Source organism: Chrysochloris asiatica, unplaced genomic scaffold, assembly GCF_000296735.1.
Source record: "Chrysochloris asiatica unplaced genomic scaffold, ChrAsi1.0 scaffold00079, whole genome shotgun sequence".
Taxonomy (NCBI): Eukaryota; Metazoa; Chordata; class Mammalia; order Afrosoricida; family Chrysochloridae; genus Chrysochloris; species Chrysochloris asiatica.
In genome coordinates this window covers 7,945,948-7,962,538 of record NW_006408597.1, presented here as the reverse complement: position 1 = coordinate 7,962,538, position 16,591 = coordinate 7,945,948, and the positions used below count along the sequence as shown (strand labels likewise).

The window sequence follows — 16,591 nt, the reverse complement described above, 5'->3', positions numbered from 1 at the left end:
TCCAATCACTACTAATGATCAATACATCTTGATTGCATGTTTGATCAATTTCAGATTGAAGAAGTTGGTAGAATTCTTCTATTTCATCCTCACTGTCTTTAGTGGTAGGTGCATAAATTTGAATAATAGTGGTATTAACTGGTCTTCCTTGTAGGCGCATGGGTATTATCCTATCACAGGCAGCGTTGTACCTCATGACTGATCTGGATATGTTCTTTTTGGCAATGAATGCAACACCATTCCTCTTTAATTTGTCATTCCTGGCTTAGTAAACCATGTGGTCATCAGATTCAAAATGGCCAATACCAGTCCATTTCAGCTCACTAATGCCTTTTTGACAACTTCCAATTTTCTTAGATTCATACTTCGTACATTCTGTGTTCCGATTTTCAGTGAATGTTTACAGCTGTTGCTCATCATTTTAAGTTGTACCCCATCAGCATATGAAGGTCCTGTGGGCTTTTTTCCCACAGTCTTTACTCCATTTTTGTCATCACAGTCAACTCTACTTTGAGGAGGCAGCTCTTCCCCAGTTGCAATTTGAGTGCCTTCCAACCTGAGGGGTTCATTTTTTGACACTATATCTAACACTGTTTCTCTGCTATTCATAAGGTTTTCAGTGACTGAATAGTCGGAAGTGGTTCGTCACTCCTTCTTCCTAGTCTGTCTTCGTCTGGAAGCTCATCTGAAACCTGTCCACCCTGGGTGACCCTGGTGGTATTTAAAATACCGATGATATAGCTTTCAGAATCATAGGAACTCACAAGCCACTACAGTATGACAAACTGACAGAAGAGTGGTGGGAGACGGCAGATAAAGTTCTGTTGTTCCTATCATTGGTCAGATCAGCTTAAGGTTAATCTAGTGTGCAAAGCTATCATTTTCATTCAGTATGGCTTCTAAGTGCCACCTAATTCCTTTCTTGTTCAACTGCTGAAACCACAGAGAAATAACTTGTGTTGGACTTACTTAGAAACTATATTTTTGCCTCCAAAATGGTGCCTTACTGCACCAGAGTTTAAATAGAAATTTTGGCCATGTGTGATATTTGTCCTTATACAACTTCACTTTCTTGAATATTTTAGGTTTTATTTAATTTATTGTTTTGTTTTTAAAGAACTACTGTATTTCATGTTTGAAGTTAAATTTTCAGACATGAACGATTAGATATGTCATCCCCATTTTCAAATGAAGGTTATCCAACATTATATAAATAACGATCTAGTTTTGAATTAGAAGAAACCTGTTTCCTTGTTTCCAATCTTTTCTTTTTCTTAGCTCATAAGTAATGTTTGGTGGAATGGCAAACTGTTAAGTTTCTTCTGCTTAATTATGAAACTTATTTTTGAATTATAAATAGATCACCAAATCATGACATTTGCCCACGCCTAATTTTTGTAAGGAGTCCTGGTGTGGTGCTGTGGGCTAATAATGCGTCAGACTGCAAAGTCGTTTGAACTACATGGTTGGTAGTTCAAGCTCACCAGATGCCCCCTGGAAATCCTATACAGGGTCACTATGGGTTGGAACAGACTTGATGGCACACAGCAACAACAAATTTTGTAAGAATTTTATTTTGCTGATAGTCTCGCTACATTTTTGGAATTATAGTAGTCACTGTGGCACTATAGGATTAAATGGTTGGTTCTATTTCATAGCAACCCTGTATAAGGTTTCTGTGGCTGCGATTCTTTATGGGGGAAGGTAAATTAATTGCTCTGAGAATTACAGTACCCCTTTCTATATACTATATAATCTTAAAGAGTATTCAAAACCAGGCTTGGTAATCTTCTTAGAGAGATTGGTGCATTTACGATGTACGTATCTCTATCTTCTTTTATATCTAGCAAGTGTACCCCATCCAAGCAAGTGTATTTTAGTTAGGCAGGTGGGGAGTATATACACAAGTATATCCTTGCAGATGCACATTAGCCTAAATTATAATGTCTAAATTCACTGAGTGCATTATCTAGCTGTTGTTAAATGTCGTGGAATTGGTTCTGACTCATAGCCATCTGGTATAAGGTTTCCAAGGAGTGACTGGTGGGTTTGAACTGCTGACCTTGTGGTTAGCAGTTCTGTGCTTACCCTACAGTGCCACACCAGGACTGCATTATCTAGTTAGGGGTATGCACACTTTTTCCCTAAAGGTCCAGATAGTAAATATTTTGGACATTGTGGAGCTTATGGTCTCTAGCAACTACTCAGTATTACCATTGTCTTGTGTGGCGCTGTGGGTTAATGTACTGGACTGCAAAGTCAGTTTGAACTGCAACGTCAATGGTTCAAGCTCACCAGTCACTCCTTGGAAACCCCATACAGGGTCACTATTGGGCAGCACTTAACAACAACAACACTGGGAAAACAGCCACAAACAAATGTAAATAAATAAGGCAAAACTTTGTTTTTAATTAGACAGAGGGGTAGGTTCAGCTTTGGGCCTTAGTTGTCCAGTCCCTAGTGTTCTTCTAAGCATTTTACCTGTTAATCTACATCACCACCTTTTGAAGTGCATGCTATTACTATTCTCACTTTACAGATGAGCTTAGAGAGAAATTGTAAAAAACTTGCCCAAAGTCATGTTGTTGTTGTTAAGTGCTGTCGAGTTGGTTCCAACTCATAGCAACTCTGTATTGGGTTTGATCTGACGACCTTATGGCTAGCTGTCCAGTTTCCAGGAGTCCAGTGTCACACAGTTATTTACAAAGTGACTGTCCTATAATTCAAATCTAGTTTAGTATCATGGTTTTCAAATCACTTGCTTTTATAACATAACATTTTCCTGTATATTTAAAATTTAACAAATATTATTAAGTACCTATTATGTGCCAGGAGTCCTGTTGTGATGCTATAGGGTAAGCACAAGACTATAAGGTCAGTTTGACATGCAAGGTCTACGGTTCAAACCCAGAGCTGCTCTTCAGAAACTCTGTATAGCGTCACTATGATTCGGAACCAACTCGATGGCATTTAACAACAGCTATGTACCTGGAAATAAATCCGTGAATAAACAAACAAAAATTTCTGTCTTCATGTAGCTTTATTTTTAACATGGAATCATATGAGTATAAATAAAATATGTATGTAATAAACAGAGACCAAGGACAGATAATGTTGAGGACAGAGTGGCATACTTTTTTTAATGTTTTGTTGTGAATTATGTGATAGTTTACATGGGGGAGAACATTAGTTTTACATTCATGCCATCGTATATCGTTTCACCGCCATGGTTGCAATCCCCTCCATGCATCATGCATCATCAACCAACCAAACGGTATACCCTACAAGCTTGCCCCCTGGTTGTCAGCACACAGCCCCTCTTCTTCTCTGTGTCTAAAGTCCCCAGATGCTGGTATACTTTTAAATGAAGTAATTTTGGGAAACCTCACTGAGAGCAAAGACCTGAAGGAGCTGAGGGAGTAGTAAGCTATCAGGATATTTAGAGAGAAGGGACTCCACACAGAGGGAACCCTAAAGTAGGATATGCCTGTCAGGTTTCAGAAATAGTGTGACTGGTACAAAGGGGATGTGAGAGGCTAAATTACATAGGGTTCTCATAAATCATTTTATATTGTTACTAAGTTATGTTGTTAAGTGCTATCGAATTGGTTCCAATCCATAGTGACCCCGTGTAGGGTTTCCGAGGAGCGGCTGGTGAGCTTGAACTGCCGAACCTGTGGTTCAAACGGACTTTGCAGTCCAGCGCAGGAACCCCCAGTGTCATTAATTCTGAGGTGAGGATCCATTAAAGAGTTGTCATCACAGGGGTATTATGGTCTTTATGACATTTAAACAGAAACTGTCAGTCTCCTAAGTTGAGAATACATCGAAAGGAGTCAAAGTGTAAAGGAGAAAGCTTAATTAATAAAAGTGTGACATTAATTTAGGGCACAGGAAATAATGCTACAGATCAGGGTAATGAGAAGTAGTAGACCATGTGTGTGTATATACAAGATATTGAAAGGATATACTGAGGACTTTGGATATAGTCTGCAAGAGAAATAGCAGTCATGGTTAAAGACTTTTAGCTTAAAAATTAGGTAGGATGGAGGCCCCATTAACTGACAGGGAGAAGAGTGAGCCAGAACGGATTCAGAGGTGGGAGTATCACAAAGGATAAGATTTGAAGTTCATTTTGGACATACCGGATGTGAGACGCTACTAGATACCCAAGTGGGAATAACAAGTGGAATAGCGTAGCAGGAAAAGCACTGGACCGCAAGATTGGTTTAAGCCTCAAGGCCGGCAGTTCAAACTCACTGGAAAACCCTATCCAGGCTCACTATGAGTTGGAATCAACTCAATGGCACTTAACAATAACATTTAGGTCTGGATTTCAGATAAGAGATGTGGCTTAGAATTTAATGTTAGGAATTGTGGCACTTAACAACAACAACAGTTATGTTAAATTTGGTTTTTAGATTATTGTGACATTTGTAAACCAACAGAGCAGGTGTGCTTAGTTAGCTGGCTTGGAGATCTGGTGGTCTGGCTACCTGATCTAAATCCTTCTTGGTCCTGCCAACTGTTTGGCTCCACCTAGTGGCAGATACTCATTCTGGCTCAACGTCAGGACTCTGTTGGTTCTCTGGTTAGTTTTGACTTAAAGGACAATGATAGCTGGATAGCAGTTGATTTAGGAAGATTGGGGGAAAACGGAGGATGTGGGACTGAATCATTTACTTTTGCAATCATGAGAAAGTGTTGTCTTTAGTTTTCCTGAAAGACTTCACTTGTACCTTCCCTACCTGAGATCAGAACTTAGAACACCCTCGTTGATTATGGGGGTGGAACAGAGATTGGAAGAACTACTGATAGGTGTCTCTAAATTTTAGAATCATGGGGACCAGAGACAGAAGATAAAAACAAAACAAAACAGAGCCACTCCAGTTTTAAGAAGTTGAGGAGATGGAGTGGGAGTAACTGGTGAGAAGGAAACCTGAGAGAATGGAGACTGGAGTACATGTTGACAAGAAGTCAGGTGAGAAGAGGACTGAGACTGGACCTGTAGGTTGAACAGCATAGAGGATGTTGATGACCTTGATAAACATAGTTTTAAATGAGTAGGGTTAGAATATGTTTAAGAGGCAATTCAAGGAAAAGATTGAAGACAGTGTTTATAGACTTTGTCTCTTTGATGAGTTGTAATGAAGCATAGAGATGATTGGTGATAAGATATAGGAGAAATGAAAATAAAAAGGATTTGGATTTTTAAAGACTTTGTAGGAAAAATGACAGCGTGTTTCTGTAGTGATGGGGATGGCCTAATAGAAGGAGGCAAATATTCCTTTTGTTTAGAAAAGCAGTAGATGTTGTTTTTAGAAAGTACAGTTAAGGTCGAGGAAGGAAACAAAAATAATTCACCACTGAGGTAATTTGTTAGTAAGGATTAGGTATGTAGTTTTTGTGTTTTTGGCATAAAACTTTTTTCTTCACTTTAAAATTACGACAAAATTCACATACCATGAAATGTACCCTATTAAAAACTATGAAATTCAGAGAACTTGTGGAATAACAATAAAAACATCATACATTAAAAAAGCAAAAGGTCATTAAATAGGCAGGAAAGAAAGAAAAACAAAAACAAAATATATGTCAGAAGATACTATCAAACTTGCTCTTGAATCTAGAGTAGTTAAAGCAAGTGGAAGAAATGATGAAATGAAGGAACTGAGCAGAAAATGTCAAAGGACAAACTGATATGAACAACTTTGTGCTAGACCCTTAAAAATGTATCTGATTTTATCTTTTAGCAACAATTTCTGAAAGTAGATTAGGTTCAAAGGATAAGAACACTGTTTTAGGGGCTGTGGCTTTATTGCTAGGTTGCTTTACTGAAGTATACTCCAGTTTGCACCACCATGAGCATGTTTTTCTTGTCCTAAGTACCTAAATACTGCAATAGTTTTAATTAGTTGAATAAGCATCTCTGTGTCTTGATTTTAGTGTGTAACAGAAAACAGACATCCTTGAAACTTTCCTGAAGCCACCTAAAATTCTTCTTGACAAAATTGAGCTTTTCATGACATACTTGCTTGGAAACATTGGGAAGAAACACATTCATGCTGAAGTAATTTTGGCTGCATCTTTTAAAATGGAAACTTGAATTCCTGCTTTATTAAAAACATTTTGGAAGGGAGTTGGATTTGATCATTAGCATCCCCCTCCCCCCAGTACTTTGTTGTAGCACTTAAAAGAATAATTTGGAACTATTGATTTTCAGTTAGTTGTTTGGGGTCGGTAAATTTTTTTCTATGAAATTCATGTTCTAGGAATGTGAATATCACTTCATTGCTGATGACTTATTAGGACTATAGATTGAGTTTTTAGAAATAGCTTATTATAATGTTGTTGTGTTGTCAAGTGCCATTGAATCGATTTTGACTGATAGTGACCCTGCAGCTGGTGGGTTTGAACTGCTGACTTAGTCGTCCAGTGTTTATCCTACAGCATCACACCAAGAGTCCATATATTGTTGTTGTTAAGTGCCTTTGAGTCAGTTCTGACTCATAACTACCTTGTGTGGAGTTTCCAAAGAGCGGCTGGTAGGGTTGAACATCGACCTTTCAGTTCAAACAGTTCAAACTGACTTTGCAGTCCAAACTGACCTTGCGGTCCAGTGTGATTATTTTGCAGCACCACTCGAGGACTCCACAGTAGTACAACAGAAAATAAATACAATGTTAACTTTAGAATTAACATTTAGAAAATACAAGGACCCTAGTACAACAGAGTTGTTTTTGTGCAAATGATAAAGATCATAGATTTCACTTATTTTGAAAACTTCAAAAAAAAGTGTAAATTAAAGCCTAATAGAGGTCATTTATAAATCACAATGGTACATATGTGGGATAATTAAAGACCATCTCTAGGTTTTAAATTATTTAGATCTAATTTAGATTTTTTAAAAATTACATAAACATTTCTAGTTACTCATTTTTATTTTAGTCTTAGTGGGGGATTCACGCTTTTTGTTATTTGTGATTCTCCTAGGAATAATGTGATTTACTTTCATTATACTTTGTGCAGTTATGATACAGATTATAATTTTTCTTTTTATTGAACTAACTGCAGATTCACCCATCTTTCTCTGTCATAATGTATATAAAATATCAACTTTTGTGCAGTTTGGTAGTCAAGGTATATTCCAAGATAAATTGCAATGTAGGTAGGTGGGTAGATAGGGTTATTTATATTTATATACATAGTGTATATAGTCATTTAAGTCACTAATCTCTGCCCTACATGGAGAATTAAAGGAATGGTTTGACAGTTATAGGGGCTATGCATTTTTAATGAGAAGTTTTGTAATTGCTGTAACAATGAAGAGATAAATATGCAGTTAATTATCTTTTGTTGATTTTTAAAAATCATGAACAGCAGGATGTCTTATATCGTTATATATCTTGCGTGAGCATTGGTCAAATGCTTTTTTTTTTTTTTTTTCCTGTTGCAGACTGTGGCAGGTCTTTCTTGACTTATAAAGTAATCATACTTGTTTTTTCAAAAGGATTTTTGTGTTGTGTCAGTGAGCTAAAACCACAAGGTTGGAAGTTCAAACCCACCAGCTGCTTTTCAGAAACCTTCTACAGAGTCACTGTGAGTCGGAACCAAGTCGGTGGCACTTACAATAATAGCAGCCATTAATTGTCCGAGGTACTATGCTTAGCAAAAAGTGTTGTGTTAGTAACTCCTCAGTGAGGTTCATAACCTGTTTTATAGAGGGAAAACTGAGACTCAGAAAGGTAAACCAAGGATAGCCAGTTAGGAGGTAGAGGCAGAGCTCATTTAGAAACCTAGGTCCATTGTAAACATAATCCTTTTTTATCTCTAATTTTATTGTTGATGTCTATAGAACCTTATTATTTATTTATATTTTTTGAGGCCTTTTGAAAAACAAAATTCAGTTCATTCCATCAGTAGAATGATTTCTTTGTGCTGCTGTGAAATAGAAATCAGTTTTTTGGAATTTCTGGCCAATGTTATTCAGTGAACTGTTTGAAAAATGGTTCATATTTTATTTACTGTATGTTATAAATGCTTTCCATTGTGAAACATTAGAAAAGCAGATCATAATTTTTGCTAATATTTCTAAATATGTGTTTGTAACAGATTTGGCAACGGATCGGAAGCTCTTCCGTCTGGTCTCCAATGACTCCTTCATCTCCATTCAGCCTTCCTTATCCTCTTGTGGACAGGATTTACCAAGGGACTTCAGCGACAAAGTGAGCCTGCCAAGTCACAGCCACCACCACCACGTTGACCAGTCTCTGTCTAGTGCCTGTGACACAGAAGTGGCTTCTCTCGTACCTTTACACTCACACTCTTACAGGAAAGACCACCGGCCGCGAGGTGTACCACGGACTTCTAGCTCTGCTGTAGCTTTTCCAGATACTTCACTGACTGACTTCCCTCTCTATCAACAAAGACGTGGGTTAGATCCAGTCAGTGAGTTAGAATCTTCCAAGCCTCATTCTGGATCAAAAGAATCCTTGGTGGAGAATTCTTGTTTATCTGGGGAATTTCAGTTTGTTGGTGACCTGAAGAAAAGCAATTCTCAGCCACCCACAAAAACTGGGAAGCGCAAGCCTTTAAAAGCAGACAAAAGCATGGACAGCTTGAGGAGCCTGAGCACACGGAGCAGTGGGTCTACTGAAAGCTATTGCAGTGGGACAGACCGTGACACTAACAGCACTGTCAGCAGCTATAAAAGTGAGCACACCAGCTCAACTCACATAGAAAGCATCCTGTCAGAACATGACGAGTCTCCTAACATAGGAAGAAAAGGTGATGGCAAAAAAGAAGGCAGTGTCGACGCAGAAGCAAAGAGTGACAAAAGGACTAGTAGTGAAAAACCTGCTTTGGAAGGCAGTACTAATAGTGGGGTTCAAGAGGCCAAGGATTCTAACACCTCTGATGATATGCACAACCAGAGAAGTCTCAGTACCTCTGCATCTGAAGAAGCCAATAAAAATCCTCATGCAAATGAATTTACTTCACAAGGGGACACACCTCTGGAGAAGACACCTGAAAGCATAGAGGAACAGGGTGGCAAGTCAGCCGTTTCATTGGATTCAAAAATGTGTAAAGATGTTGGTGGAAAGCAAAAGGAAGGGGATGTACGACCCAAGTCTTCCAGCTTAATCCACCGGACAGCCTCTGTCCACAAGTCAGGCAGGAGACGGACAGGGAAAAAACGGGCCAGCAGTTTTGACTCAAGTCGGCACAGGGACTGTGTTTCCTTTCGTGGTGTTTCTGTTACTAAACCACATAGTGCAGTATTTTGTCATGATGAGGACTTCAGTGATCAAAGTGACTTGAGTAGGACATCCAGTATTCGGTCTGCTCACCAGTTCAGCAGTGATAGCTCTTCTAGTACCACTTCTCATTCATGTCAGTCTCCCGAAGGCAGATACAGTGCTCTAAAGACCAAATACACTCATAAAGAAAGGGGCACAGACTGTGAACACACACACAAGGCTCATTCGGGTCCTGAAGGAACTGGCAAAAAGCGGGCCACACGACGGACTTCCAGCTCAAATAGTGCCAAAACTCGTGCCCGAGTGTTGAGCCTGGACAGTGGTACAGTTGCGTGTTTGAATGACTCCAATAGGCTCATGGCACCTGAAAGCATAAAACCATTAACCACGTCAAAATCAGATCTTGAGGCCAAAGACGGAGAGGTGCTAGATGAGCTGTCTTTATTGGGAAGGGCTTCGCAGTTAGAGACAGTTACTCGATCTAGGAATAGCTTGCCAAGCCAGGTTGCATTTCCTGAAGGGGAAGAGCAAGATGCAGCCAGTAGAGGTGAGTAAAGTACAAGAAGAGATTTCCTGGAGACAACTGTGATTTTCGGTACTATTGACTAAAACAATACTTACTTACTACATTATGCTTTGTGGTAAAATACTGCTTGGTATTAATATCCTTTTTGCCATTAAGTTATTAAAATCACTTAACCACAGTTCTGTCTTAGAAAAGGTTTTGGTGTGAACACCAAGAAAATATTTCTTCAGTTGTATTATTGGAGGAATATTTCAATTTAATGACATTTGCGTTTTTTAAAACCAGTTGCTACCTGCTAATGTTTTCCCAGGAATAACAATTAACCCTCTTCCTTTGCACAACAATAGGAACAGCACAATGTAGAATTCTATTTGGGCATCAAGCCCCTTTTTTTTTTCTCCAAGTCATCTTTCACACAGTTCGTGCCACTGAATTTCAGAATTGGATCACACGAACTGTTGTTATCTAAGATTTTTCTAAATATTACTTTGGCTCTGGTTATGCCCTTGGAAAATTTGTGGCTCTTTTTGTCTGATTTTATTTCTTCCTTATTCAAGTTTGAGATTTTAGGAATAAATACATATTCTTTTCTTCACGCTTTAAAAAAAACACACAAAAACCCAAAAGTTTATTAAATCCAAGTTTGAATTTCTTATTGGCATATGGGATCTGTTAGTGACTACATTAATTTCCCTGTGGGAAATTAATGTGAGGATATTTTCATTAAAGTAATAATTTATTTCAGTTTTGTGGAATTGTGCAAAATTCCATAGGTGATTTTATATTCTGTCATTGTGTTTTTATTTATTTCAGAGTTGTTTCCCCCCTGTTATTTTCTCCTGTCCAGAATACTTTGCTCATTCTGGTTATTAATGGCATCCTGGTATTAAATAGTCAGAAGACTTAGCTCTTCTGTTGCTGGCTCCTTAGCTTTTTTTTTTTTTTTTTTTAAATCTGTATTTCCATTACTATTAAATTAAGCTAGTATCTTTAGTTTTCAAGTTTAATGTCTGTTGATCTTATTAAGCATCTTTTATTAACATCTCTTATTAAAAGAATTCTGCTGGAATATTTCTATGTACAAATGTTCTAAAACATAGGAACCTACATTTTCTTGCAAAGAAATTTACTTCAAGTTGGTTCTGGTTCTTAGTAAACCCGTATAGGGTTTCTGAGCAGTGGCTGGTGGATTTGAACAGCCAACCTTGTGATTATCAGCCTGATGCTTATCCTACAGCACCACTCCATTGGCTCTACTATAGTTGTGACTGTAGGAAAACTAACCTGTCTTATTTAACCGTCTTTAGCTTCTCAGCTGTCTCATGTTGAAACATGGTGATAAAATCTATCTCACTGGATTGCTGCGATGATTAAATGAGTTAATATATATAAAGTGATTAGAACAGCATCTGGCAGATAGACTAATAAATGCTACTATTACTACTGTCTAATGGGCCAGTTTGTATGCTACTCAACTGTTTCCTATCTCTTGCTTAATTTTAATAATTTAGTAGTATAAAATTGAAATGAAACAAATGATTAAATCTAGAAATACATGAGATAAGTATGCTATTGTGAAACTTGATGATAGTAAAAATGTCTGAAATTATATTATGCTAACAGAAAAACATTAAAAAAATATTATAATTGTAGCAATAAGGGTTTTAGCCATATTTTAACAGCAGTGTATCATATAACTCATCTTTGGATAGTCAGTCACATAGCAGATCATTGCTTTGATCGGACCTCTCAGGATTAATCATGTACTTTGGTTAAATGGGAATTTCTTAAGTAATGTTCTTTGATTGCCTAGACAGGAAAAAGTTTTAAGTTCAAACAAAGGCATTTCTGTTCTTGACCACATATTTTGCATTTAGCTATTATTTAGTGTGAGGCATATCTTTAATAGAGACTAATATTTCAAGAATAAAGTATTGGCAGCTTTGTTGCTAGAAAGGTACATTGTTTTTTCTAGCCTATATTACTTAAAATAAAATCATTTTCTTTCAGTCATTTAAACTCGTTTCCTGTATGATTCAGTACTGTTTTTGTACTATATTTTCTGTAACAGTTCACATATTATGGAGAACTCCCATCATGGAAAAGTTTGTTTACATGATTTTTCTCTGTAATTTTTTCCAAACTTTTAAACTTCCATATCTCTGAGAAAATTATTTTAAGTATATTTGTTTGAGTTACTGTTCTGTAAGCACAGAATAGGAACCTGTTATAATACTGTATGTGTTGGTTGGAAACACAAGATAATCTTAGATTAAAGGAATATTAAAGAAAAGTCAGATCTTCTGGTCACAGTTGATGGGGGTTTGTGCCATACATGTCAATTGTTGTTTATTTTGTACCCAAATATTGGTAAACATTAGAAAGAAAACTCAAAGACCACTGTATAGACAATAAAATATGAATCAAAGCATTTTTACTTTACCAAATACAGGGACTCTAACTTCTAGTAAGCTTAGTTTTCTCATTTCTCAGTGTACGTGCTAAGTTAGCAGTAAATTAGTAGAAGGGGGAGGATGCATGTAGAGCTAAAGCAGTGACAGCAGAACAAAAACACAGCTTTTGTTGAAGTCTGAGTTGGGGTTACTATACAAACGAGAGCAAAAAGTATAATAGGGATTGTCATTAAGAATAGGGTCAACTATCATTTGTATTCTAATGGTGGTTAAGGGCATCATAGCTTACCATATTAATATTAAAATTACCATCTGCTCCCATAAGGAGTTCCAACTTTGGAAGCCCTATACAGGATGGCACACAGCAGCAGCATAGGAGAATGTAGTAATCAGTGTGTGTAGAGTCAATCATGGTTCCCTAAGAAAGGCTAGTATGATGTGGAGTGTGTATTATGAAGAAAGCTTGCACACATAAAGCAGCCTAGAAGAATGCTCATTGCATTTAGTGAAACAGGTTTGGCTACTTCATTAACTGAGAAAAATTGACTTCATTTAGAAAATTATAAAGAAAAGAGGTATTTTATGAACGAGGAAGATAAAAGTTTGTGTATTGTTGTTATGTGCTGTGGAGTCAGTTCCGACTCATAGCGAGCGACCCTGTACAGGGTTTCCGAGGCTGTAAATCTTTACTGGAGCAGAAAGCCTCATCTTTCTCCCGTGGAACAGCTGGTAGTTTTTAACTGCTGACCCTGAGGTTTGCAGCCCGATTTGTAACCACTACGCTACCCAGAGTCCCCAAAATTAGCTCTTGCCTGATTGTGTGATGTAGGAACAAATGTTATGGTGTGTTTCTTTCTGACAGTGTGGAATTCTAGATAAGGAATCAGAATCTTTACATTTTAATACTACCTTTAATTACTTAGTACTCTGGTAAACCATTAAGTCTATGTCTCAGTTTCCTCTTCTGTAAAACAGGGACGATAACTATCTGGGTCTGCCTCAGAGCCCTGGCATCGCAGTGACGAAGTACTTGACTATAGCTGGAAGGTAGGTGGTTAGAATGCACCAGGCATTCTTCAGGAGAAAAATGTAGCACTTTGCATCAGTAAAGATTTTGTTGTTGTTAAGTGTCGTCAAGTCAGTTCTGACTCATAACAATCCTGTATAGAGCTTCCAGGAGCGCTGGTGGGTTTGAACCATCGGCGTTTAGGATAGCAGTCCAGTGCTTATCTCTCAGCGCCACACCAGGACTCCTGTGAAGATTTATAACTTTGGAAAAGCTATGGGTTAATTCTACTCTGTCATACAGTGTCTTTATGCGTTGTGCAGTGTGGGTGGGGCCTGTCTTCATGTTTAATTATCAGACTGTGTGAATGTAAAAACTTAATGAGCTTAGATGTGTAAAACTGATTTGTAAAGTGTAGATTCATTATGTAAACTAAGAGTGTGCCTTTAGATTATTTACAAGGAAGTTTTCATTTTCAAATACATCACTTCAGATATGTGTTCTTTACTAATGACTCATTATAAGGCTCATTATATGTAAAAGTGTATGTGAACACAGCTTTCTGGGAGAGGGTGGCTGTCTTTCATCCAGTTCACAAAGCATTAGGAACCCTTGGAGATAACAAGTACTCTGTAAGCTTTGTCTTTTGGGAATTTTCTTTGTGAAGTACAACTTGAGAGCGTCACCTAATTTCTTGAATCTGTTTTGTCCACACAGTTATTTTTGCCTGCTGGGATTGTGGAAAGCCTCAGTATGGACCTGACAGTTTTGTTTAACTGAAAACACATCTAATAGCTTAATTTTTGTTTATTGCTGTTTGTTTAGTTGTCAAAAAGTAGAGTTCTAAATTGTGTTTGCAGATGGAGATAATTGTAATTCAGAATTGATCCTTAGAAGTTTTGCAGTAGATTCTCACTATTCCTTGACTTTTCAGAAAATTTGTCTTTGTATTAAAATAAAATACTTGTTGACACATAAGTAGTATTATTGGCTAAAATGCAAACTGAAACCAAAAGGGAAAATTACAGTGAAAACTGTGAGAGCTGGAACTCCATGGCTTACATTGTTTTTCAGGGTCTCACAGGTTTTTTTTGGCCTTTGATAAGGTGCAGATTTAGCATTTTTGTGTCTATTGGAGAATATTTTGAGTTTCCCATCTTTTACAGGTATACTTCCAGATATGTTTGTATACTTACTTGTTTCATACTTTGGTCTTCTTTCTTTAAAATTTAGTTTCCTAATTGCATAATGTAGTGGTTACGAATCGGGCTGTGAACTGCAAGGTCAGCAGTTCGAAACTACCAGATGTTCTGCAGGAAAAAGATGAGGCTTTCTGCTCCCGTAAAGATTTACAGCCTCAGAAACCCTGTACAGGGTTGCTATGAGTCGGACCCGACTCCATGGCACATAAACACCACCAGTTGGATTTTGCTTTTTATCTTTTTATTTTCAAAATCTTCTAATTTATTCCTGTCTTTCCTGCAGTAAACCTTAACCAGCAGAAAAAATTGTGAACAGTTTCTTCTGTCTAAGTTTTTATTACTTCACTTAATAGCAATTTACCTACTACCACAAGAGGCCAGCCACAGCCGTACATAGCAACCTGAAAGTAACTCATTACACAGAAATTATTTTCTATATGTTTGACACTGTTTCTAGTGGTATCTTAATAACTACACATTTATATTCTCAACTTTGAACTTTCTGAGATAACATATTTTTAGCCCTTAGGTACAACCTTTTCCCTCCTACTTTGTCAAATTTGGTACTTTTGAGTATCTCAGTCTTCTGTAAGTGTATTAATTCATGCCTTTTATGCTTTTTCTATTTTCATTCACAGGGTAAAATGAACTGATAGGTTATGATTTCATTGGAGTAAAATAATTCAGTATAGAATGTTTATTAGAGCTTTTCTTAAGGAGCCCTGGTGCCACGATGTTAAACTGCTTGGTTGCTCACAGTTTGTCAGTTCAAACTACCCAGCGACTCCACAGGACAAAGACCTGGAATTTCCTCCTGTAAAGATTGCAGTCTTGAAAACTATGGGATAGTTCTTTGTCACATGGGCACCCAACAAATTTTCCTTAGCATATCGAGATAAATGGGAAGTAACTGCTGAGGTGTGAGGTATATGTTTGTAGATTTTAACGATTTTTCTTCTTTAGGAATACATCAGTCTTCAGCTGTATTAAATGTCAGGGTATGTGTGCCTTACGTGTGAACTGCATGTAGGCACTCAGCAAATGTTTAAACTTCATTGAGTGAATAATTGTATCATTACCCCCAAAGTACAAAGCCTGAAATTCTTCTTAAACTTGTTATGATTGTAGATTTAGTACTTTGATATATTCTTAATGTCAGTAAAGGAATAATTAGAAAGTGAAACCTGTTACAATTTGGTGGGGGAAGGCATATTTTTAGAATAATATAGAAAAAATATATATTCTTCAAAATAGTCAATATCTGTCTTGGTATTCATGGTTTTTAAATCACTTGGAATATTTTATTTTGTTTATCTCTGCCTACATATGCCTAAAAATTGATGGTACCTCATAACTATAAAGGAGTCCTGGTTGTGGCGCTGTGGGTTAATGTGCCAGACTGCAAAGCCTTTTGAACTGCAAGGTAGGCAGTTCAAGCTCACCAGCTGCTCCTCAGAAACCCTGTACAGGGTCGCTATGAGTCAGAACCTACTTGATGGCACTTAACAACAACAATAACTATAGAAGAATCCTGGCGTGGCACTGTAGGATAAGCACTGGCCTGCTAGCCACAAGGATGGTGCTTCAAACCCACCAGCTGCTGCTTGGAAACCCTCTGCATGTTGCTGTGAGTCAAAACCTACTCAACAACACTTAACAGTGACAAAATAACTGGAAAAAGTGCTAACTTTTCACAATTTCCATTTCATACTGTCATTATTCAAACTCTAATTTCATTCTTCTTTGACAAGAATTTCTTGACTTTTTAAAGCAACATCAAAATACCAACTCTAAAAATAGTTTCGAAAGTACTTTTTCCCCGCCTTTATAAGGGGCCCTGATGGGACAATGGGTTTAATGTTGGACTGCTAGCTACAAGGTCGGTAGTTTAAACCAGTGAGCTGCTCCTTGGAAACCCTGTAAAGGGATGCTTTGAGTTGGAAATGCATCGACGGCACTTAACAGCCACTGTGCGAGAGATGGGAGAAAGAGGAGACTGACTGCTCTTAGAAAGATTTAGTCTCGGACCCTGTGGAGCAGTTTCACTCTGTACTTTAGGATTGCTGTGAGTTGGAATAGACCCGATAGCAGTATGTTTTTAGAGATTTGTTTTATCTTTAGAATGGGAACACCAAAACCCAATTCCAAAAGCATTTTACTAAATAGGTATTAAAGGTTATCTT

General features: G+C 37.5%; 1 protein-coding gene across 1 annotated transcript in view; it reads left to right on the top strand.

Moving 5' to 3' along the window:
• PCNX (pecanex homolog (Drosophila)) overlaps positions 1-16,591 on the top strand; it is a 324,383-nt gene that overhangs the window by 103,959 nt on the left and 203,833 nt on the right. The window contains exon 6 of the mRNA XM_006865614.1: positions 8,113-9,807. Coding sequence (XP_006865676.1) covers positions 8,113-9,807 — 1,695 coding nt within the window. The remainder of the gene's footprint in view (positions 1-8,112; positions 9,808-16,591) is intronic.